We start from the raw sequence: 25,437 nt of genomic DNA, 5'->3' as shown, positions 1-25,437 counted from the left end.
ACAGTACCGCTGCTCCATCGTGCCACCAACCTCTTTGGAAGGAAGAAACGCTCTGGCTTCCCCTCCCTCCCAAACCAATGAAATAGTTTCTCTTGATGACTTTCCATGAGAACAAGTGTAAGGTGCATGGTAGATTGGAGGCAGGAGAGATCATGTCAAAAGGAATGATGGCACAAGGCCATAATGGGACAGTGAAACAACCTAAAAGAGGAATCCCCAGGAGCTGAAAATTATAAAGGCAGAATCATTACCAGTAACTGCCATACCATAAAATATGGGGCAGTCATTGTGATTTAAAATTATTGAACTCAATAACGCATATGCTGAATTTAATTTGAACAATGTCAGAGGACTCCATTTTCTCTTTTGGACATTTACACCTTGAACTCCAGGGTTTGTCAGCTCACTTACTCCATCCATTAATACTTCTTTGCAACTTGTCTAATTCTCTCCACACATTCTGCAGAACCACTTAATTGTTTTGTTTTACTTTTAGCTTTACAGATACAGTGCAGAAACAGGCCATTTGGCCTACCGAGTCTATGCCGACCATTGATCACCTGTACCCTAGCTCTATGTTACCATACCCTACACTCGAGGGGCAATTTACAGCAAACCATTAGCCTACAAATCTTTGGGATGTGAGAGGAAACCGGAGCATCTGGAGAAAACCCATACAATCACAGGGAGAACGTACAAACTCTGCATAGATAGGAGCCAGAAACGAACCCAGGTCTCTGGTGCTGTGAGGCAGCAACTCTACCGCTGTAAAGTTACTGGAGTGTTTGTGAACAGCATATTCCCTTATTCAATTCATTTAAAATAGAAATATAAAATTCAGTGGCTGCAGCATATGCACATAAGAACACCAGCATGTTTCATGGAATTATACAGCACAGAAACAGGCAATCTACAGAAAGGTCCTGACCTGAATCATCGCCTAACCATATTCTCCAGAGATTCCTTCTCCCAAGAGATGCTGCCTGACCCGCTGAGTTACTCCAGCTTTTTGTGTCTACCTTCGATTTGAACCAGCACCTGCAGTTTTTTTCCCTATATTCTCCAGAGATGTTGCTGGGCCTGTTGAGTTACTCCAGCACTTTGTGGCGTGAAGCCACTGAGTTGGTCATCACCAGTCCCTCATTTACAATAATGCTACACAAAGCCCACTTTATTCACTCCACATTCTCATCAACTCCCTAGAGGTCACAAGGGCAAAGTCCAAACTCCACACAGAGATAGCAGTGGGGTCAAGTGTACAACAAAAAAGGGAAATGGTTGGCCATAGCCCAGAGTTGAAAAGCCAAAAAGTGTGAGATTAAAAAGTTAGTAGAGGTGTGAATTGTGAAGCCAGAGGAAGGAATAAAGTGGGAAGGGGAGAAATGTGTGTGAATCCAGGTGGGGCACAGGGTAGAGAGGGGAAAAAAAGGAACAGGTTGTATGTAGATTTGTTATCGGAAATTGGAGAATTCAATGTTCATACGGTTAGGTCGCAAGCTACCCAAGCAGAATGAGGTGCTGTTCCTCCAGTTTGCGTGTGGCCTCTCCCTGGCAATGGAGACAGTAAAGGACAGAAATGTCAGTGTACAATGGCAAGGGGAGTTAAAATGGTTGGCAACCGGAAATCTGGTGGGACTTGGCGGACCGAGTGCAAGTGTTCGGCAAAACGGTTGCCGCGTCGCCGCTTGGTCTTGCCGATGTAGAGGTCCCATTGGGAACATCGAATGCAGTAGATGAGGTTGGAGAGGTGTATTACAGGGGCTGTGAGGCAGCAGCTCTCCAAACCTATTTGTTAAACATCCTGCTAATTTGAGTAACAACTTGGATTATCCCTACCCGATGCCTGGAATGGATAGCCTGTTTGATCTGCTCTGAACTTTTCAATCAACGTATGATTGCTGCCAATCTTATTTGCATTTCAGGACATGGTATCGGACCAGCGTTTTTTTTGGTAGACAGGAAGGTGCCGGTCTGTCCACACAATGAATAAATATGTATCACATGGGGCAGCACAGCGGCGCAGCGGTAGATTTGCTTCCTTACAGTGCCAGAGACCCACATTCGATCCTGACTGTGGGAGCTGTCTGTAAGGAGTTTGTAGGTTCTCCCTGTGGGGTGCTCCAGTTTCCTCCCACAGTCCAAAGACAAACTAGTTTGTAGCTTAATTGGCGTCAGTAAAATTGGAAATTGTCCCTTTAGTACTAGCGTATGGGGTGATCACTGGCCACTTAGGATAGTACTAGCGTATGGGGTGATCACTGGTCGGCGCAGACTCGATGGGCCGAAGGGCCTATTTCCATGCTGTATTTCTCAAGTCTAAAGTAAAGTCTAAACGGCCAGAAAACAAAATGATGATGTTTATATTTTGAGGTGCCAGTAAGCTGTGGTGGCACATATTATCACAATAAAAGCACCAAAGGGACTAAGGGACTGCCTAATTTTAGAAATCTGATGAAGAAAATGCTGGACACTACACCTGTACACCTGACAAAATGATTTGACCATGTAACCTTAATTAAAACACCAAGGTAATGTACTCTATTTCAGCAAAGTTTACTCGATGCATATTATTGTCTCTGTGTGTCATTCATAGACTCATAAAGTCATAGTGTGGAAACAGGCCCTTTGGCCCAACGGCCACACCAGCCAACAATGTCCCAGCTACACACGTCCCACTTGCCTGCGCTTTGTCCATATCTCTCCAAACTTGTCCTATCCATGTACCTATATAAATGTTTCTTAAACAATTGGATAGCCCCAACCTCAACTACCTCCTCTGGCAGCTTGTTCCATACACCCACCACCCTCTGTGTGAAAAAGTTACGCTTCGGATTCCTATTAAATCTTTTCCCCTTCACCTTGAACCTATGTCCTCTGGTCCTCAATTCCCCTACTCTGGGCAAAAGACTGTGTATCTACCCGTTCTATTCCTCTCATGATTTTGTATAACTCTATAAGATCTCACCTCATCCTCCTGCGCTCCATGGAATAGAGACCCAGCCTACTCAACCTCTCCCGATAGCTCACACCCTCTAGTCCTGGCAACATCCTTGTAAATATTTTCGGAACCCTTTCAAGCTTGACAATATCTTTCCTATAACATGTTGCCCAGAACTGAACACAATATTCTAAATTAAGTCTCACCAACGTCTGAAATAACTGCAACATGACCTCCCAACTTCTATACGCAATACTTTGACTGATGAAGGCCAAAGTCCATAAAGCCTTTTAGACCACCTTGTCTACCTGCGACTCGACCTTCAAGAAACCATGCGCCTGTACTCCTAGATCCCTCTGCTTTACAACACTACCCAGAGGCCTGCCATTTACTGTGTAGGTCCTGCCCTTGTTCGACGTCCCAAAATGCCACACCTCACAATTTTCTGTATTAAATTCCATCAACCATTCCTCCGCCCACCTAGCCAATCGATCCAGATCCTGCTGCAATCTTTCGCAACCATCTTCACAATCTTTCACAACCATTTTCACTATCTGCAAAACCACTAACTTTTGTTTCATCAGCAAACTTGCTAATCTTGCCCTGTATGTTCTCATCCAAATCATTGATGTAGATGACAAACAGTCACGGGCCCAGCACCGAACCCTGAGTCACAGGTATCCAGTCGGTGAAGCAACCTTCCACCATCACCCTCTGCTTCCTTCCATGAAGCCAATTTGCTATCCATCCTTGTGATCAGACCTCCTGTGCCTGAACCCCTCTGTCAGTGGATCATCAACTTCCTGACGGACAGGAAGCAGCATGTGAGGCTGGGAACGCACATCTCGGACCCGCAGACCCTCAGCATTGGAGCACCGCAAGGCTGTGTACTCTCCTCTCTCCTTTACTCTCTCTACACCAATGACCGCACCTTCACAGACTCTTCTGTCAAGCTCCTCATGTTTGCGGATGACACTACCCTGATTGGACTGATCCAGGATGAGGAGGAATCTTTCTACAGACAGGAAGTGACACAGCTACCGTCCTGGTGCCATCACAACAACCTGGAGCTCAATGCTCTAAAGACAGTGGAACTAATTGTAGACTTTCGAAGAGATTCCCCTCCCCTCCCCCCACTCACCATCAACAACACCATAGTCACATCTGTGTAGTCATTTAAGTTTCTTGGAACCATCATCTCCAGGGACCTTAAATGGGGGGCCACCATCGACTCCACAGTCAAAAAGGCCCAACAGAGGATGTACTTCCTGCGGCAACTGAAGAAACACAATCTGCCACAGGCAATGATGGTCCAATTCTATACAGCTATCATTGAGTCTGTCCTCACCTTCTCCATCATGGTCTGGTTTGGCTCAGCCATCAAGCACGACATCCGGAGGCTGCAACGGATCGTTCGATCAGCTGAGAAGGTTATTGGCTGCAACCTTCCCCCCATTGACGAACTGTACACTGCAAGGACCAGGAAGTGAGCGGGCAAGATCATCTCTGACCCCTCTCACCCTGGCCACAAACTCTTCGAAGCACTTCCCTCTGGAAAGCGACTCCGGTCTGTCAAAGCAGCCACAGCCAGACATAAAAACAGCTTTTTTCCCCACGAGTGATAGTTCTACTCAATAACCAAAGTCTGTAGCCTCTTTTTTGCTCTGGTTTATTTTCACCCACATGTTTAGACCGTAATGGTGTATCCTTATTGTTTTGATGTGTTTATGCTTTATTCTTAATTGTTAACTGTATGTTTGTGTTGTCATTTGTGAGCAGAGCACCAAGGCACATTCCTTGTATATGCATACTTGGCCAATAAACTTATTCATTCATTCATTCATTGGATCCCATGCGATCTAACCTTCCAGAGCAGCCGACCTTGCAGAACCTTGTCGAATGCCTTACTGAAGTCCATGTACGCAACATCTACAGCTCTGCCCTCATCAACCATTTTGGTCAAGTCTTCAAAAAAATCAATCAGATTTGTGAGACACGACCTCCCACGTACAAAACCTTGCTGACTATCCCTAATCAGCCTTTGCCCATCCAAATGCCTGAAAAACCTATCCTCAGAATACTCTCCAGTAACTTTCCAACTACAGATGTTAAACTCACCGGCCTATTGTTCCCAGCATTTTCCCTGCAGCCCTTCTTGAAAAGAGGCACAACAGTTGCCACCCTCCAGTCTCCCGGCACCTCTCCTGTATTTAAGGATGAATTGTAAATTTCAACCAGGGCTCCCGCAATTTCCTCTCTAGTTTCCCCCAAAGTCCTCGGGTATATATGATCAGGCCCTGGAGATTTGTCTACCTTCAAACACGACAGTACCTTCAGTACTTCGACGGTAACCCAAAACACTTCCATTGACTGCCCCAAGTTCCTCCATCCATTGTATTAAACATTTTCCACAGCAGTGATTCATTCACACCCATCTGCGCAATTACCAACAAATAGGATACACCTTCAGTCAGACAGCTGAGAGTAATCTATTACAATAAATGTTTATGTCCACTATTATTATCAACAATTTCCAGTTCACACAATCAATGGAGATTCATTGCATCAGAAATAAACTGTTCATTATGGTTTTTGTCATTTCATACATTGGCCTCTCAGCACTAAACATTTTATTATGACCATTATGACTCCTTCTCTGATCACTGTATCATGACGAACAGGCTTGGAGCCAAGTGTGTAAATAAAAAAATGTTTCACTACTATGTAAGATAGCCAGAGATTGCATATACATCCAAACAGTTCATTTCACACTTCACTGGAATACACTGTACAGGCATTATAAATGTGGACCTTAATATAAATTTTAAAATAATAAATCTCCTCATCATGCCAGGCTTGTTCTCCATTTTATTTCCAATCATAAAATTTTACAACACATAAGGATAACCATCTGTGATACCAGACCTGTGGTAGTTCTTCAGAAAAGCTCTCTAATATGCATCATTTATTTGATATTTTCTCCTTCACTTATCGCATGTATTGCTTTATAAAGGGATAAACTCGACTGACGTCCTCCCAAGACATGCATTATCCTGAATTAAAGTTGTTCCTTCATCGTTTCTGAGCCAAAATCACGGAATCCCCATCTTTAGTATTAAGACTGGTTGCCAGCTCATCACCATATTCTCAAGGGCATTTAACCTGTTCACCAGCACCCCAGAGTACACTCGGGTCTTGGCCAATAGTGAAAACAAAAAGTTGGCAGTGAACAGGTTAAACAATGGCTTTGCCGGAGATACCCGCTGTGTGAATGAATATAAACATCCGTCTGAGGACTGGTGTAGTCAATGCAAGAGGCTTGTGGGAAAGGAAGGGCAATGTAAGGTCCAGTCGCCCTCGACATTGAGGGGCTAAACTGCCCTCTACACACAAAATGTCAAATCACACTGCCTTTGGAGAGCAACCAACATAATCAACAGCCATTTTCAACCACGTCATTCCCTCTTCTCCTATCTGACAAAAACATGAAAGCACATGCCACCAGATTCAGGAATGGCTTCTTCCCCAGACTACTAAATGGTCCTCCCATCAACTCAGGTGTGGTCCCGATCTCCCAACCAACCTCAAATCAGACTTTTTATCAGCTGCTCTTTCTCTGTAACTTGTTTTTAGTTTTAGCTTTACAGATGCAGCATGGAAACAGACCCTTCGGCCCACAGAGTCTGTGCTGGCACCATGATCACCCCAACACTGGTTCTATCCTAGACACCAGGGACAATTTACAAAAGCCAATTAACTGACAAACCTGCATGTCTTTGGAATGTGGGTGGAAACCAGAGCACCTGGAGAAAACCCACATGGTCACAGGGAGAAGATACAAACTCTTAAAGACAGCATCCATAATCAGTTTTGATCCCAGGTCTGGTGCTGTCAGACTACTGCTGCGCCACTATGCTACTCCAACTGCAACACGATAAAGCAGTAACAATATATTCTGCAGTGTGGTTTTTTCCTCTTTACACTACTTGTGTATGGCTTGATTGTACTCATGCATGGTGTGATTTGACTGGATCGTAGTGAACAGTTTTTCACTGTATTTTGGTACACATGACAATAATCAACCAAAAAAGATTTGATTATATGAAGCTTTACACATAATTTTCCAGTATTAAACATCTGACTAATATCAATGGAAGGAGAAAGTTGGCTAGCCTGTGTGCTAGTGTACGTGCGTACTGCGTCTTGTGTGCACAGGGAACCATTTATTCATTTAGATCAGTTTTATTACTGTGCATTAGGTGGCACAATGGTGTAGCGGTAGTGTTGCTGCCTAACAGCACCAGATACCCGGTTTCAATCCTGACTACGGGTGCTGTCTGTTCGGTGTTTATACATCTCCCTGCGACCTCGTGGCTTTTCACCGGGTGCTCCAGGTTCCTCCCACACTCAAGACGAACAGGTTTGTAGGTTAATTGGCTTTGGCAAATTGTAAATTGTTCCGAGTGTGTAGGATAGTGCGAGTGTACAGAGTGATCACTGGTTGGTGCAGAACTGGTGGGCCGAAGGGCTTGTTTCTGTGCCGTTTCTCTAAAGTCTAAAGTAAATGTATATTTGAGTTCAGTTTCACGATTTGCAGTGATAAACTGTTGAAATGTTTTCTCTCCAGTGCCACAATCTTTTCCACATACATGCAAGATCACATAATGGCATCTTGAGCAAAAGGTAGACAATGCTGTACCTATATAGTGAAGCGGAAATTAAACAGCAAGAATTCCTAAGTCACCTCTTTAGAATCGCAGGTGGTGATCACAAAGATGGATGCAGTTTCTTTTGCAGATTTTTTTTCCATTTACCTCTTCTACCACAGTTTGTGCTGCGATGCATATTTACAAAGCCTTAGGGAACCTTTCTGTCAAAAGATAAATGTGTTTCTTCAAAAAGGTGAACACAAAAGGCCACAGAAAATTGTCGGGTTGCAGTATATACACACCCATGAGAAGCAACAGAATAAAGCTCTCACAGTCCATATTTTACTGTGGATTTTTTGCTAAGAAAGTCCAGAGTGAATCTTTGCTCCAGCAGATGTTTTGTGGAAGAAATTATTCCAGTTAGGGCTTTTCAAGCAGCACAAAATGTTACTGTACGAAATTAGAGGCGTGCCACTCATCTTTTGTTGAGGGTCATAATCTTTGATTAGAAGGTTGGCTGGCTTGTGTCTGCTCCCTCAGTCATGACAAGTCATAAACACCGATGAGCCAAAACATTATGACCACTGACAGGTGAAGTGAATAACATTGATTATCTTGTTCCAATGACACCTGTCAAAGGAAGGGGTCTATTAGGCAGCAAGTGAACAATCAGTTCTTGACGTTGATGTGTTGGTTGCAGGAGAAATGGGCAGGAGTAAAGACCTGAGCGACTTTGACATGGGGCAAATTGTTATGGCCAGACAACTGGGTCAGAGCATCTCTGAAAATGGCAAGGCTTGTGGGGTGCTCTCGATCAGCAGTGGTGAGTAGCTACCAACAGTGGTCCGAGGAGGGACAAACCACAAACCGGCGACAGGGTGTTGGGTGCCCAAGGCTCATCGATGCGCGAGGGCAACGAAGGCTATCCCATCTGGTCCAAACCGACAGAAGGTCTACTATGGCACAAGTCACAGAAAATTTTAATGGTGGTCAAGGGAGGAATGTGCACCAATACACAGTGCATCGCACCCTGCTGCGTATGGGGCTGCACACGGAGGACCAACAGCATATTAGGCAGGTGATCACAATGTTTTGGCTCATCAGGTCATTATATATATATATATATATATATGTGTGTATATATATATATATAGACACAAAATGCTGGAGTAACTCAGCGGGACAGGCAGCATCTCTGGAGAGAAGGAATGGATAACGTTTCGGGTCGAGTCCCTTCTTCAGACTGTTGTCAGGGGAGTGGGTGGGACAGAGATAGAATATAGTCGGAGACAGTAAGACTAGTGGGAGAACTTGAAATGGGGAGGGGATGGAGAGAGAGGGAAAGGAAGGGCTATTTGAAGTTAGTCAATATTCATACTGCGACCCATGCGAAATATGAGGTGCTGTTCCTCCAATTTGCACTGGATCTCACTCTGACAATGGAGGAGGCTCAGGACAGAAAGGACAGATTGGGAATGGGAGGGGGAATTAAAGTGCTGAGCAACCGGCAGATCATGTAGGTTAAGGCGGACTGAGTGGAGGTCTTCGGCGAAACGATCGCCGAGTCTGTGCTTGGTCTCCCCGATGTACAGAATTTGACACCTAGAACAGCGGACACAGTAGATGAGGTTGGAGGAGGTGCAAGTGAACATCTGCCTCACCTGAAAAGACTGTCGGGATCCTTGGATGGAGTCGAGGGGGGAGGTAAAGGGACAGGTGTTGCATCTCCTGCGGTTGCAGGGGAATGTACCTGGGGAGGTGGTGGTTTGGGTGGGAAGGGACGAGTTGAACAGGGAGTTGTGGAGGGAACGGTCTCTGCGGAAAGCAGAAAGGGGTGGAGATGGGAAGATGTGGCCAGTAGTGGGATCCCGTTGGAGGTGGCGAAGGTATTGGAGGATTATATGCTGTATATAAACAGAACATGAACAAGCAAAAACAATGGGTCTGCCGACATGAACAAGCAGAAACAATGGGTTTGCCTGACATGAACAAGCAGAAACAATGGGTTTGCCTGACATGAACAAGCAGAAACAAGCTTGTTCGATGTTTGCGCTACTGCATTTCAGAATTTCAGTGACAATAAAACGCTCTTGACTTTTTACATGCATTTGGAAAGGCAAAGATTGATTCGTGGAAGTTAGCAGTAAATGTAATGAAAGTGATGAGTTCTGCATGGGTGCAGGAGGCAGCACCAATGCAGTTGTCAATGTAAGGGAGAAAGAGTTGGGAAGAGGTGCTAGAGGAAGCTTGGAACAGTGACCGCTCCATGTCGCCAACAAAGAGGAAGGCAGAGCTCGGCATGCGAGTACTCCTGGCTACACCTTTAATTTGCAGGAAGTGGGAAGAATCAAAAGAGAAACTGTTAAGGCTGGAAACAAATTCCATTGGTGGAGTGTGTTAGTAGAGGGTGACTAGTTGGATCTCCATTTAAGAAAGAAGCGGAGGGACTAAAGGCTTTGCTGATAGGAGATAGAAATGTACAGGATATTATCTCTCAGATCCCAGACAGTTATAGGAAGGGCGTGGATGCTTTCAAGAGGGTGCAGATGAGGATTGCCAGAATACGTCTGGATTAGAGGATATTAGATATAAAAGAGGTTGGACAGACCTGGATTGTTTTCCCTGGAGCTTCAGAGGTTGTGGGGAGACCTGATAGAAGTTAATACAATTATGAGAAGCATGGAAAGAGTACCCAGTCAGAGCTAAAGATAGATTTCACAGACTGAAGAGCAAAACATTAAAGTCAGGGAGAGAAAGTTTAAAGGAGATGTGCAAGGCATATTTTTTTCACATGGAAATTGATTGTTGGGTGCCTGGAACGGGCTGACCACCACGGGTGGTGGTGAAAGCACATAGAATGATGTTATTTAAGTAGTTCTTAGAAAGGCGCATGGATATGGAGGGATATGGTTCACATGCAGGCAGAGGCGATTAGTTAAACTTGACATCATGTTCGGCACAGACATTGTGGGCCGAAGGGCCTGTGCTTCTGCTGTATTGTTGTATGTTTTAATATTCCCAAGTAATATTGTCCCTCTCTCTCTCTCTCCTCCCCCTCCCATCTTCCTCTTACCGTTTGCTCTCCCCCTCACCATTCATTTCCCCCTCATTCCTTCCCTCTTTCTATCATCATTATTGTCTCCAAATGGCACCCGATGTCCCTGATATGTACGTACACAATCTATGTGAAGTGTTTCTTTCTTTAGAGATGCTGCCCAACTTATGGAGTATTTGCTGCATCTGCAGCCTTCTGCTTTTCAACACTGAACAACTTCCTTGTCCTGATCACTCCAATCCTTTCAGTGGCTTCAGAGTATTTGGGTTCATGAGGAACAAGGGATAACGGTGAACAACCAGTGAAAATAAAACCTGCCTTGTGTACCATAGGCCATGCTGGTCTAAGCAAGAGCTGAGCTTAAATGAATGAGTGCATCCATGTTTAATGTCTTTAGTTCACCAGTAGAGGTCCATGTCTCATCGCAAGAGAAGTAAATGGCTTCTGCTATTTTTAAAACTTGTTTTTCTATTACCATTCCTGCTTTTTAAATGGTCAGGGGAATTTGGATCGTAATGAATTACATGATCAAATCTTATTTCAGAACACTAAATCCGAAACCATTCTCGTGTTGGAGTGTGGCACTGCCTAAGTGCAATCCACCTTAAGTTCTATGTGATTGCAAATGTTAAAATGTTCTCATCGTTTTAATCTCATTTGTTGCTTCCAACCCAGAGCACGCTAGCTGGAATTAGGCAACTCTTTTCTTGTAGCAAAGTGCGAGGAGACACTGAAGCAACCCTCTACCTACCAATTATCTTGCATCATTATCACCAGACAAAATGGCTCCTTGACAGCTGAAATAGAAGTTAATGCAGCCAGATCTCCAGGGGAACTTGCAGATATTCCCCCAGTTCGTTTCACGGATCCCAGACTGAGTCAACAGCAATTACCCAAGCCTATGGAGCACGCTGAGTTCGTGTCTTTTTATGGTGGAAATGTACTTTCATACAACATAATGCAAAAACAAGTATTTTGCAAAGAATGCACAGGTTTTAACCTTGTAATGACTTCTGTATTTTATGCCTGTTTAAATTCCATTGCTGTACAGTTCATGACAGAAGTAATGTCACTTTGTTTTGAAAACATATTTTTCGTGTGAATTTAGCTCTTCTGCAAGAGAGTCTGTCTGATCCAGTGAATTACAATAGACAATAGACAATAGGTGCAGGAGGAGGCCATTCGGCCCTTCGAGCGAACACCGCCATTCAATGTGATCATGGCTGATCATTCTCAATCAGTACCCCGTTCCTGCCTTCTCCCCATACCCCCCCATACAATGTAGACACCTTTGGGCTTCATCCCCAACCATCATGTATGTTACTGGAACATAAGCTTCTCAATAGCTTGATTATTGTGGTGGAGCAACCTGAACCGATGTTGAGTGTTTAAAACACACTTTGCCTTTCCTTCGAAGGACCTTGTGCCGTACCATTGTTTCCCCCCACTCCATGTGACTGTAGACTTTAGAGATACAGCATGGAAACAGGCCCTTTGGCACACTGAGTCTACGTCAATCAGCCATCGCCCTGTACTCGAAGACTGTCGCTACATAGTAGCGACAATTTTTTACAATTTTACCAAAGCCAATTAACCTGCACACCTGTACGTCTCTGGAGTGTGGGAGGAAACAGGAGCACCTGGAGAAAACCCATGCGGTCACAGGAAGAACATACAATCTGCGTACAGACAGCATCCATCATCAGGATCAAACCCAGGTCTCTGCCGCTGTTAGGCAGCAATGTTACTGCTGCGCCACTGTGCCGATACCAGAGCTAACGGCCCTGAATCACAAACCCATGACTATTTCAAGCACTTCACAAGCAGGTCATGAGCGCTTTGATGCCCTTGTGCAATTGACACTGGAGAACTAAACTAGCCACTATGCATGGACCACTTTAGATAAAGCTGTTTGATATTCATCCGACAGCCAAGATGTATCAGAAATAAAAGTTGTTCCTAAATATTCATGTTAGGTCAGAGTGAAGCGGAGGAACATGCCGACAGGTATTTTGAATTGGTCAGCTATATTCACTGAATCTGTTCTGTCCAGTCCATGATTTTCCCCACATTTTCCCCACATTTGGAGGTTCAATGATCTACATTGCCCAGTATTGCATGCATCCACCTGATCCGTTTGTAAACTACAAGAATTATGTTCTGAAATAGGAATTCATTTTCTCATTGCTTTTGTCTTTTCATGATCATTGTTTCAGGGTAGGCTTGTTTACAATAAGTTAACAAGGGAGAGACAAGACCAGCTTTGGTCTTTTCACCAAAATAGATCAATATGCCACATGGTAAATGTATATAGAAGTATAAAGCTACAACTTAACGACCTGTCTCTTACACTCAATGCCCCGACCGATGCCTTCTTTGCCACTCTTCCTACTCAGGTTGCCACTTTTGGAAAGCAATGCACTTAGACTCCATGATCCCTCTGCACATCAATGCTGTTCATGGTTTTGCCATTGATTAATTGTCCCTGCATTCAATCTTCCAAAGTGCAACACCTCACTCTTGCTTTGAGGAGCAACAAGGGCAAACAGAAAGATTTATTAGCCATAGAGTCATACAATGTGGAAACAGGCCCTTTGGCCCAACTTCCCCACACCGGCCAACAATGTCCCAGCTACACTAGTCCCACTTGCCTGCTCTTGGTGCATATCCCTCAAAACCTGTCCTATCAATGTACCTGTCTAACTGTTTCTTAAATGATGGGATAGTCCCAGCCTCAACTCCCTCCTCTGGCAGCTTGTTCCATACACCCACCACCCTTTGGGTGAAAAAGTTACCCCTCAGATTCCTATTAAATCTTTTTCCCTTTGACTTGAACCTATGTCCTCTGGTCCTCGATTCCCCTAATCTGGGCGAGACTCTGTGTATCTACCCAATCTATTCCTTTCATGATTTTATACACCTCTACAAGATCACCCCTCATCCTCGTGCAATCCATGGAATAAAGACCCAGCCTACTCAACCTCTCCCTATAGCTCACACCCTCTAGTCCTGGCAACATCCTCGCAAATCTTTTCTGAACCCTTTCAAGCTTAACGATATCTTTCCTATAACATGGAGCGCAGAAATGAACACAATATTCTAAATGCGATCTCTAAATGCATACTCTGACTGATAAAGGCCAAAGTGCCAAAGGTTCCCAGCATTTTTCCTGCAGCCTTTCTTGAATAGAGGCACAACATTTGCCACCTTCCAGGCTTCTGGCACCTCCCCTGTGTTTAAGGACGACTCGTAAATTTCAACCAGGGCTCCCACAATTTTGTCTCTCGTTTCCCGCAATGTCCTCGGATATATCTGATCAGGCCCTGGAGATTTGTCTACCGTCATACATGACAGGACCTTCAGTACTTCTTCAGCAGTAACACTGACTGCTCTCAAGGCACTGCCCCAAGTTCCTCCATCCTATTGTCTTTCTCCTCGGTAAATACAGAGGAGAAATCTCATTGACGATCTCCTGTGGCTCCACCCAGAGATGACTGCTTTGATTCCTGAGAGGTCCCACTGTCTCTCTAGTTATTCATTCCCCCTTACATATTTTGGGATTGTCCTTAATGCTACCTGCCAGAGCTATCTCCTGGCCCAGTTTTGCCCTTCTGATCTCCTTTTTCAGTTTGCTCCTTAGTTCCCGAACCTCCTCCAGGGTTGCACTTGATCCCAGCTGCCTATACCTGTCCCATGCATCCTTGTTTTTGACCAACGCCACAATTTCCCTCGTCAGCCAAGCTTCCTTACGTTTGCCTGCTTTGCCCTTCACTCTAACGGGGATGTACATATCCTGAGCTTTCGTCAGCGCACTTTTAAAAACATCCCACTTGACCGATGTTCCTTTCCCCTCAAATAACCTGCTCCAGTCAACTTGAGCGAGACCTTCTCTCATACCCTCAAAGTTTGCCTTTCCCCAGTTGAGCATTATAACACGTGGACCCTCTCCGTTCCTATCCATAACTATCTTAAACCTAATCGAACTGTGGTCACTGGTCCCAAATGGCTCCTCCACAAACACTTCATTAACTTGCCCTTCCCAATTTCCCAATACTAGATCCAGTGTTGCCCTCTCATCTATGGGGACCTCTACATACTGCTAAATAAAACTATCCTGAACACTTTCGAGGAATTGCACCCCATTTAAACCCTTCACACTATGATTTTCCCAATCTATATCGGGAAAGTTAAAATCCGCTACTACAACAACCTTATTTGACCTGCAGCTGTCAGCAATCTCCTGGCACATTTGTTCTTCAAATTCCCGTTGACTATTCGGGGGTCTGTAGCACACCCCCAACAATGTGATCATCCCCTTCTAGTTCCTCAGCTCCACCCATATAGCCTCTTTAGACAAAACGTCCAAAATGTCACCTCTGATCACAGCCTTGTCATCCTCCTTAACCAACAATGCAACCCGCCCTCCTCTTTTTCCCTTCACCCCCTGTGATCAGCACAATGCCACCATTTTCCTGCTGATCGGGTAAATGATAACTCTTGCTGCTAGTATTCGGTGTTTCACATAGGTCTGCCAGCAGTTCACCACAGAGGTGCCTACAAGTTCAGAAAATTAAGCACACATGCATAATTGCAGAGGATCTAAAATCCGTTGGTGGATTTTGCTGGGAAAACTGCTGGAGTAACCTGGCAGGGATTCCTCGAGCATTGATTCCAAGGGGGAATAGTTGCCAGGTTTATTATTGCTTTTAATCATGCTTCAATCATTTGGGTTTATTTGAATGTGTTTTTAGGTGCAATTTTAACATTGATTAACCTTGCTTGGCATGGAATAGTCGTGGATCACATTTGCATGTTTCTGAATGTCAGAAACTTCCACACTCCCAGAAATGCACCTGCAGTTGTTTATTCTAAACATTCATGGCAGCATATTGCACTCTGCTTCCAATATTCACTTGTGTTGATCTCAAGGGATGTAAAATGTAATATTCAACTGCAAGCATATGGCACAGCCAACAAGGGATGCACTTTCAGGTAAGGTAAGCTAAGATAAGACTTCGCCAATCTTCAAACTTTTTTTTTCTTGTCCAGCAGTTTGGACAGAAATTAAAAGATATAGCATGGAAATGGACGTTCAGCCCACCGAGCCCATGTCGACCATCGTCACCCATTCACACCATGTTATTCTGCTTATGAAATCACTTACAAATTTGCATGTCTTTGGAATGTGGGAGGAAACTAGAGCACATGTATGAAACTTGCAAGGTCACAATGAGAATGTGCGAGCTCCACACAGACAGCAACCAACTCAGGATCAAACCCGGGTCTTTTGAGCTGTGAGGCAGCAGTTCTACCAGCTGTGCCATGGTTTTAAAGGAAGGTATTACTCTGCCACAGAGTAATACAGCACGGAAACAGGCCCTTTGGCCCAACTCATCCGCGCCAACCAAGATGACCCATCTAAGCTAGTCCCATTTGCTTGTGTTTGCCTCATATCTCCAAACCTTCCCCAGCCACGTACCTGTCCAAGTGACTTTTAAATGCTGTTATCGTACCCATCTCAACTACTTCCTCTGGCACCTCCCTCCATATACCTATCACCCTCTTTGAGTGAAAATGTTTCCCCTTATGTTCCTATTAAATCGTGACCCTCCCACCTTAAACCTATGACCTCTGGTTCTTCATTCCCCCTCCCTGGCCTTTCAGTTAATTTAGTAAAATTTATGTAGTATATACAAATATTATTTATAGAGTTGCTTGTTGTTGTCCACCAGGCCAGGAGTTGTCATGATGTTTTTAAGGCCTTCTGTTGGGTTAGTCTTTTGAGCTTTTGCAGACACTATTTTGGTTCATAGGTTCATGTCATAGGAATAGTAGTAGGCCTTTTGGCCCATTGAGTCTACTCCGCCATTCAATCATGGCTGATCTACCTTTCCCTCTCAATCCCATTCTCCTGCCTTCTCCCCATAACCATTGACACCAGTACTAATCAGGAATCTGTCAATCTCCGCCTTAAAAATATCCAATGACTTGACTTCCGCAGCCATCTGTGGCAATGAATACCAGAGATTCACCACCTTCTGACAAAATAAATTCTTCCTCATCTCCTTTCTAAAGATGCGTCCTTTTATTCTGACGCTGGTCCCTCTGGTCCTAGACTCTTCCACAAGTTCATTATTGTAGGGCTGACATATCCACTCAGCATTCTTGAACAAAAGCATCCCTGAAGGATAAAATTCTACCTTCTTTTATATGTTTAGATATTAGCAGCTCCTGCCTGTTCCCATGAATTTGACAAATTAAAAATGAGGACGAGCCTGTAGTCTCACAAGACCTTACACGGAGCAAATAACTGGTTCCTTTCAGCAAGTTCTCAATGGAGTTTGCAGTTGTCAGTTGCAAATGTCCGCTTTTTTTGTTATTTACCTCAATTCCGGGCCAGTGTTGTAAGGGTTTCAAAACATTTTGCTGGATGTCTTTTCTATTGTCTTACTCCATCTATAGTTTGTGCTGCCTCAGGAAGCCAGCCAACATAATCAAGCACAACTCATACCCAGGTCATTCTGTCTTCTCCCCTCTCCTGTCAGTAGCAAGATTTAAAAACCTGAAAGCATGTCCAAGATTTAGTTTAGTTTAGAGATAGAGCATTGGAACTGGCCCTTCAGCCCTAGTGAGTGGATGAGTAAGTCGGATATCATAGAACTAGTGTGAATGGGTGATCACTGCAACCATCAATCACCTGTTCATACTCGTTCTGTTGTTCCACTTTCTCATTCACTCCCTACCCGCTTGGGGCAATTTACAGAGGAAAATGAACCTACAAATCCACTCGTCTTTGGGATGTGGGAGGAAACAGAGCACTTGGAGGAAATGAACACAGTCACAGGAAATGTTTATAGAAGAACAGCTTTTCCCCCCTCTGTTATCAGGATATTGATTCTCCAATCCACCCAGTTGGGTTTTTGTACTGTTTTCTTTTCTGTGCACTTTCCCAGTAGCTGTAGTACTCTATACTATACTCTATTTTCTTTCTTGCACGACATCATGCTCTCATGTTCGACATGATTTGCCTGGTTAACACGTGAAACAAAGTTTTTCACTGCATCTTGGTTGCAATAAGAAACTAACACCAGCATCTACCCACAAGATCACAAATGGAAGAAAGAACCAGATGAAGATCGAGAAGAAATGGAAAAGGTGAAGAAATACCCATGCATTAATTAACTAGTTCATCATTATCATATTCCACTCATGCTTACTTTTAAACAGAATGCTTCTGTATTTTCGACAAGAAATACACTTCAGTAGAAAAACCCTCAGAAGGTGCTGACTACACAAGGATAAGTGAGTGAGGAACTTAATTCCAGGATTAATGAAGGGTTCAATGAAACAAGCAAATGAAAGTGACCTCAGGTCACAAGTTACCAACGAGGGGCAGAGAGAATATGGAAGTGAGCAAGCACATAGATAACAAAAATGTAGAAGCAAGGTATTGCAGATGCTGGTTTACACAAACGGAACTCAGCGGTCAGTCTGAAGAAGGATCCCGACTTTCACCTATTTGTCTTCTCCAAAGATGCTGCCTGACCCACTAAGTTACTCCAGCACTTTGTGTCCTTTTACATAGATAAAGACGAACAGGAGAGGGCTCCAAAAAGTGGCATCATTCACAGAAGGTCCAAAATGTGTAAGGGGCTGTTGCCGTGAGTGCCTCCGTATAGAATTACAAGGAAAGAGTCAAAAGATTCACCAAATAATGAAAACAGCTAAAAGACAAAAACAGCACTACTAAACTTGACAGATAACACACAGAAGAAAGTAGGAAGAATATATTATTATTATTTCAGGCTCACTGATGAAAAATTAACATTTGGAAAAAATAATATCAAAAACTAAATGACAAATTGGGCTGAATCAGCATGACTCCATCTACTAAATTCAAGTTCTACTAAGAGCTTCAAGTATTTGGATCACTTGACCCTGGTGAACTTTGATAAGTTATTAAAGAGCATAATCTTGCAGAACCAATAAAATACAGAACAGGATAGAGAGGTGAAATAGGCATCTAAGGAATTTATATTCTTAATCTATGACATCATTTGGTATTTCCAAACAACATCGTGCTCTTTACCAAGGCAGAGTGGCTGCAATTAAAGTGAAGACAAGGTTTTCTCCGTTGATTTCAGTAGAAAACAGTTGCCAACAAATGTGATTTTTTTAGAATAAAAAAAAAGATTTATGATTATGTGTGTTTAATGTATTTTAATTCTTCTAGGGGCTGCACATTGGCACAGCTGGTATAATGCCAGAGATCTAGGTTCAATCCTGACCTCAGTTGCTGTCTGTGTGGAGTTTGCATGGTCTCCCAGGTGCTCCGGTTTCCTCTCACATCCCAAAGATGTGCGGATTTGTAGATTAATTGGTTTCTGTAAATTGCCCCTGGTGTGTTGGGAGTGAATGCAAAAGTAGGACAACACAGAACGTGTGTGAAAGGATGATTGATGGTCAGTGTGGTCTCGGCGGGCTGAAGGGCCTATTTCCATTCTGTGTCTTTGAATAAATAAATAAAACAAGTTAATATTTAATTGTTTCCTTGACGCATTGTTGTGGAATGCGTTTGAATGTTTGTGAGTCATAAGGATGTATCTTTCTTCTCTTTATCAAAGCACATTAGCCTGCATTCAACGTTTTGAGTTGACACTCTGAGTTAATTATAATATATTTTCAACGCACATTTCTCAAACTGGTTGTTTAATGCCAAATATTTTAAATCAATGCAATATTCTGAGTGTAATAGTGAACATTTCTGAACAATGGGCTGACATTATCTATATACTAAAACTCCCATTTGTTTGTTTGTTTGTTCCTGAACTACAGCCAAAACGGCACATGATAGCGCACCAATATTAGGCCCACCTTACTCACCATCGTCCTTTTGGTGCTAATGGAAGAGGTTTCATTGAAATCGGTGTAATATTTTTTAATTTATTCACATTTTAAAGTTTAAATCTCTCTCCTAGGAAGGGAGGGGGGAGGGAGAGAGAGGAGATAAGGGGGGTTGAGGGGGATGGAGTGGAGGGGGAGGTAGGGTGGGAGGGGAGGAGGGAGGGGGAGGGGGGAGGAGGGGGAAGGGGAGGAGGGGGAGGAGGGGGAGGGGGAGGGGAGGAGGGGGGAAGGGGGAGGAGAGGGTGCGACACCAATGGAGGAGAGGTTTGGGCCCAACGGGTCCACTTGGTCTAGTTTGAATTAAAACTTGAACCTTCACCATCTCTCCTGGAATTGAACATGTCCAGGTGTTTTACTTATGATTTGGAAAGGACCAGATGTTCTATTCAATCCTATCTATTCCCTGAATGTCAAATGGTTTGGTTTAGTTTGGTTATTGCCACACAATATTTCTGTAGCCAGAATTTCATGGAAACAAATCAGATGAGCTCGGATGAATTATGAAGTCCCACTGTGAAACTTGATGGGTTTGACCAATTATAATTGGGAAATTAATCAACTTAAATGATGCGATATTATTCTGGTCAGGTATCAACACTGAACAACTATTTTTAAGAGGCACTCAAAGAAGTGACATTAATATGGAATAGATCTCTTAGACAGCATCATTCTAATTACGCTGCATCAAAGGCATAAATTGGGTTGGATGACAAATCTGCTTGAGGATATCAAGTTATCTTGGGTAACGTAATTATTCCAGAGAAGGGAAATCAAATGATTGCTTTTTATTGTGACAACTCAAACCCAGAGGATTATTTGGACACAAACCCATCACGATTAGGCTTCACCACCAAAGTTTCAGAGTCACGGCACAACTGCACGTACAGTGTCACCAAAGCCTTATTGCATGGTTAATTATAGCAGGAGAGGTTTTCTGACTCAGGCATCATTTTCAATACATCACAGTTGTAATAGCTAACTTCTTTGAAAAACTTTGTCATCTGCTAATCTCAAACTTGACTAGAGAAGTAGGAGGAGATGATCATGTGCAAGTTAGGGGGTGCATAGATAATCATGGCGGGTAATGGCGGGTATTCTTAAGGGATTGGACAGGCTAGAGGAAAAATGTTCCCAATGTTGGGGGAGTCCAGAACCAGGGGTAACAGTTTAAGAATAAGTGGTAGGCCATTTAGGACTGAGATGAGGGAAACCTTTTTCACCCAGAGTGTTGTGAATCTGTGAAATTCTCTGCCACAGAAGGCAGTGGAGGCCAATTCACTGGATGTTTTCAAGAGAGAGTTAGATATAGCTCTTCGGGCTAACAGAATCAAGTGATATAGGAGAAAGCAGGAACGGGGTACTGATTTTGGATGATCAGCCATGATCATATTGAATGGCGGTGCTGGCTCGAAGGGCCGAATGGCCTACTCCTGCACCTATTTTTGATGTTTTTATGTTTCTAACCAGTTTGAGATCTCGGTGAGAACCCAAAACAATCTGATGCACATATCCGGTCCCATATGGAATGCATTGTACTCTCCATAGCACTAACCAGGGTAGTATATGTAATGCTAGCAATTCAAAACATTACTGCAATTGAACAATTCCAGCATGGTGTGTCTATGGTAGGTTTGAACGTGGTGTAGCTGATGTGAATAGATTGTGCCCTAACCACCCTCAGAGGTGGTTTCCAGCACAAATTGGAACCAAGTGCAGCAATGTTTGCTCTCTCTGTGATCTACCGCTGACACCACAGTTTGATGCTGAAGATGATCAAAACATCAGATGTATCATCACAAATTATCTGAATCAATGTTCAGCATTCCACAACTCACCGATGAATGCAACTGCAAGTGATGTCTAAACAATGCCTCAACACAGTATCAGCACTATTAGTATTCAACATGGACATAAGGTATGAATATTTTGGAATAAAAGAATAATGACTGGAGAAATTAAATCCACTTTCCTTTTGCACGCTACTCTCTGGCAGCAATATATTTTGTAAACGCAACCATGCATTTTGTGTTAGGATGCAGTCTTTCCAATGACGTGGTTATTATTCAGACACTGCATTTCACATTTGCCTGTGGGTACACATGAGATGTTTGTCGGTAACATTTCTAGGACACCTCAGGGGAGGAAAGGAAGGAAGGAATCTGGAACAGTGAAAACACAGGCAGCAACATATGGCTCGGAATTTGCTGTGGGTGACATTACCAATTGGATTGCTGTTCGTGATCGGACTAACAGCTGATGCCTGCAGTTTTAACAAATGAAAACACCTTATTTTGCCAAGCATGGATAATGATTGGAAAAACCCCCCTCTAAACTTGACATGTCCTTTTTTTGTGGGCTGTCCCCTCTGACCCATTCCGAGGTATCATTGAGTTATGGTGAAGATCTGAACCCCAGGTCCCACATAAAATAAATCTGCAGCGTGACCAAACCAAGCTGGGAAACATGAATTTGCATTGGCAACCTAGGGCAGCAGCTCACAGTCCGTCTCCAGTCAGTTTAGTGAGAGATTCCTTAATTACTGTGACTCAAGAGGCCCTTCTGGTCATTCAACTCTCAGAGAAGCAATACCAACAATTCCATCTTCTCACCTCTTATTTTCCCTATTCTCTCTCATGCCCATGAATTCTTTTTTGTCACTTATTTACAGTAAACAATAATTTTCCAGCAGCCAATTAACTTATCTGCACATATTTGAGGAGTGGGAGGAAGCTGGAATACCCAGCAGAAATCAGAGCCATTTTGGAGAAACTGTGCAAACTTCACACAGCCAACACCAAGTCCACCATTGAACCTCGATCTCTGAAATTGTGGGAGCAATCAGATTTCTCTGCCAGTTTTTTAAAATAAACTTGATATACAAACAATTGAATAAAACTCTGCACATCATAACTGGTTTCCCAGATCAACCCTAACTTTGTGTCTCTCTGCATTCATAAAAATGTTGGCTGTATAAACAAATTAAGTTTGTATACATTATCGTGTCAATGATACAATACATTAGTCTTCAATCAGGGCTTCTGCTATGTTTCCTCACTGAGTCAAGTTCTCATCCCCATTTTGGGATTGTGTTGGTTCTAACCTAAGACCTCACCCAGATCTGGAAGTATGCTGGCAAATTAACGAAGGATCCAATGAACATTGGACCCGATATTTTTGAAATTCTTCGCAAATACAGGTGTGCAGCCAATTGCATCATACAGTTTGAACTAATTTCTGTTCCTTCTCTACAAGTTCTCTGTGGATTATCACCTTGTCGTGGTGGAGAAGATTGTGTGGTCCTGAGATCCTGAGAGCGATGCCGTCTGGAGCAATGCTCCTGGTAGGGTCACCCATGGCGGTAGGGTCGAGGGGGAGGTCCTTGAGCAATCCAACCAAGACCTCAACAGTGAAACAGGCAGAGGATGATGGCTGACTTTAGTGGAGTGTCACAACGGCTGGGAAGGCGGATGAAGGCTGCAGTGGGCAGGTGCTATAGATGGGAAGGTAGACGCTCCCGCCCCCATGAGTCTCGGGCAGATGAGGCTCATCAGCCTGGGAAGGCAGTCCATCTAGCAGAGGGGAAACTCTGATCTAAAACCTCCACTGCCTTGTGGCCATATCCAGTCATGGAAAAGGCTCCAGGAGTAAACCTCAAGAAAAATCCAGAGTCGGAGTTTCTAAGGCAGTTGGTCGTTGTCTACAACCTCGTTCTGGCAGCTCCTGTGATGGCGCTGGTGCCAAACTATAACGGCTCTGCTGTTCCTTTGGATCAATCAGCGACGTGGAGAAGGGGGACGTGCTGCATGGGCAACAGCCTGTTCTTCATATAACATCACCCAGGCTTGCATCCGACCACACATCGACGCTGCTCTCATCGAGGTTTGGAGCAAGCAGCCAACAACCAGGATGCATCACCCATGGTCAGCCATGACCAAGGGGGGGGCTTAACTTAACTCTACAAGTTTAAGGTGAAGCTGCAGTGCACTCCAAATACATAGTCAACCACAATGCCTACTGTTTCCTCAAGAGATGGAAGGCAAATCTACTCAAACTCTCTCCTTGTGCCCTGAGCTTACACTGACATTTACCTTCTGATATGATTGTCACACATGGGAAGAAGCTTGCTCTTTCACCAAACACTTTTGGTATGACAGTTTCAACAATTAGTCGCCACACTTTCCTTATTCAAAAGGAAATGTGCTGAGTTTCATGCATTATTGTCTGGAAATACATCCTCAATAGCACTAAATATGCATCATGGATTCAAGAACATATTCAATTCCACTTTCAAAATTCAATCCACCGAATTGAGTTGAATGAATTTTAGAAACAGAATACAATGCTTGGAATTTAGTATTTAGTGACTTTTGTGCTCAGCCCCAAGATTGTTTTTCTATGCACTTGCTTTCAGCTAGATAGTAATCATACAGGTTTTGCAATTTTGTATACTGCTTTTATTTCAGATAAGAAGTTTGCCATCAGTCCCGCTCTGAATTGTAACATCAAAATACAAGCAGAATTTTAATGTTATCTTAGTTTTATTCACTGCTGCACTTAACTTCCTTTGCCTCCAGAGAGGATCCACTTATCCTATAATAGAATTCCTAAATAAATTGCCATAAGGATAATTTTACATAATTTGCTATTGTTCACATATTTCAGAATGCTGAATACAAAGCCATCTGCTTTTAAACTGGTGGATGCAATTAGAAATTCCTCCACTTTGCATTTCAATCAACCATCTGTCTTGCCACTTGGACAACACCTACAGATTGGGAGGAAAGTACAACACCATTTCATAGGGAACTAGACCCATAACGTTCTCAATTCTTTGCCTTGACTCATCAGTCATCATAGGTTTGCATGCACAAAACAGCAAAACAGAACCTTCAATCCTACCTGAATGTCGCAATGAACACTTGGCCAAGCGCAAGGTCTTTAGTCTGGTTATTGTATCCATAGAAGATGTCCCTGAACAAAGTCTGATTCAGAGAAATGTTGGCCTCAGCACAGTCTGAGCCACTGGTGCAGGATTCAGAAACCAGCTGGCACATCCGTCCATCTGAAGCCAGTTTGTAGTCTTCAATGCAACTGGAAAAAAAATACAAGCTGGTTGACAATGAAATGGGCAGACACATAACTTCACCTTCACTTAAAACTGCAAATCACACAATCAAAAAAGATTGTGTTAATACCAAACACGATCATCTGGGAGAAACGATCACGTTTGGAATCAACTGGGAAAAATGAGAGAAATCAAGGATTACGAGGTACCAGAGAAGAAAAACAAATTAGATGGGGTGGTAGCACACTATTTTCATTTCAGTTCTCACAATAATTATGTAAGGAGGGGAAGTTCCATACAATAGAATTCAGAGAGTGATAAACGATATACGCTGTGTGACATGAGTTATCAATGATGATGCAATGATACTTTGCTGCTACATGCCCAACGTTGAAGGGTCATCAATTTGAAACATTAATGTTGTTTCTTTTCCCTCAAATGCAGTCTGACTTGCGAAGAGTTTTCAGCATTCAGTCAGTGTCATAGAGCACAGAAACAGGACCTTCCTCCCAACTTGTCATGGCTACCAAGATGCCCCATGCTGACCAAGATACACATGCCGACCAAGATTTCTTTGCTTTTATTTTCAGATTTCTTAGATCTGTAGATTTCTTTGCTGCATCATCTGATAATTAAACCTATCCAGATACAAACAGGCCTCGGTTCCTTAACTTCCCAATCATATGGGTGGTAGTGTGGTGAAGTTGGTAGAGCTGCTGCCTTACAGCGCCAAAGACCCAGGTTTGATCCTGACCTTGGGTGATGTGTGTGTGGAGCTTACTTGTTCTCCCAGTGACTGCGTGGATTTTCTCAGTGTGCTCTGGTT

At 43.4% G+C, this 25,437-nt stretch overlaps 1 protein-coding gene across 2 annotated transcripts in view; it reads right to left on the bottom strand.

Annotated features, from left to right (window-relative positions):
* Window positions 1–25,437, bottom strand: part of astn1 (astrotactin 1) — a 1,605,092-nt gene that overhangs the window by 545,026 nt on the left and 1,034,629 nt on the right. For both annotated transcript variants that reach the window (XM_078407397.1, XM_078407398.1), the window contains one exon: window positions 24,446–24,637. In XM_078407397.1, coding sequence (XP_078263523.1) covers window positions 24,446–24,637 — 192 coding nt within the window. The remainder of the gene's footprint in view (window positions 1–24,445; window positions 24,638–25,437) is intronic.

The sequence above is a fragment of the Rhinoraja longicauda genome, chromosome 11 (assembly GCF_053455715.1).
Source record: "Rhinoraja longicauda isolate Sanriku21f chromosome 11, sRhiLon1.1, whole genome shotgun sequence".
Classification (NCBI taxonomy): Eukaryota; Metazoa; Chordata; class Chondrichthyes; order Rajiformes; family Arhynchobatidae; genus Rhinoraja; species Rhinoraja longicauda.
This window is presented reverse-complemented; position numbering and strand designations above follow the sequence as displayed.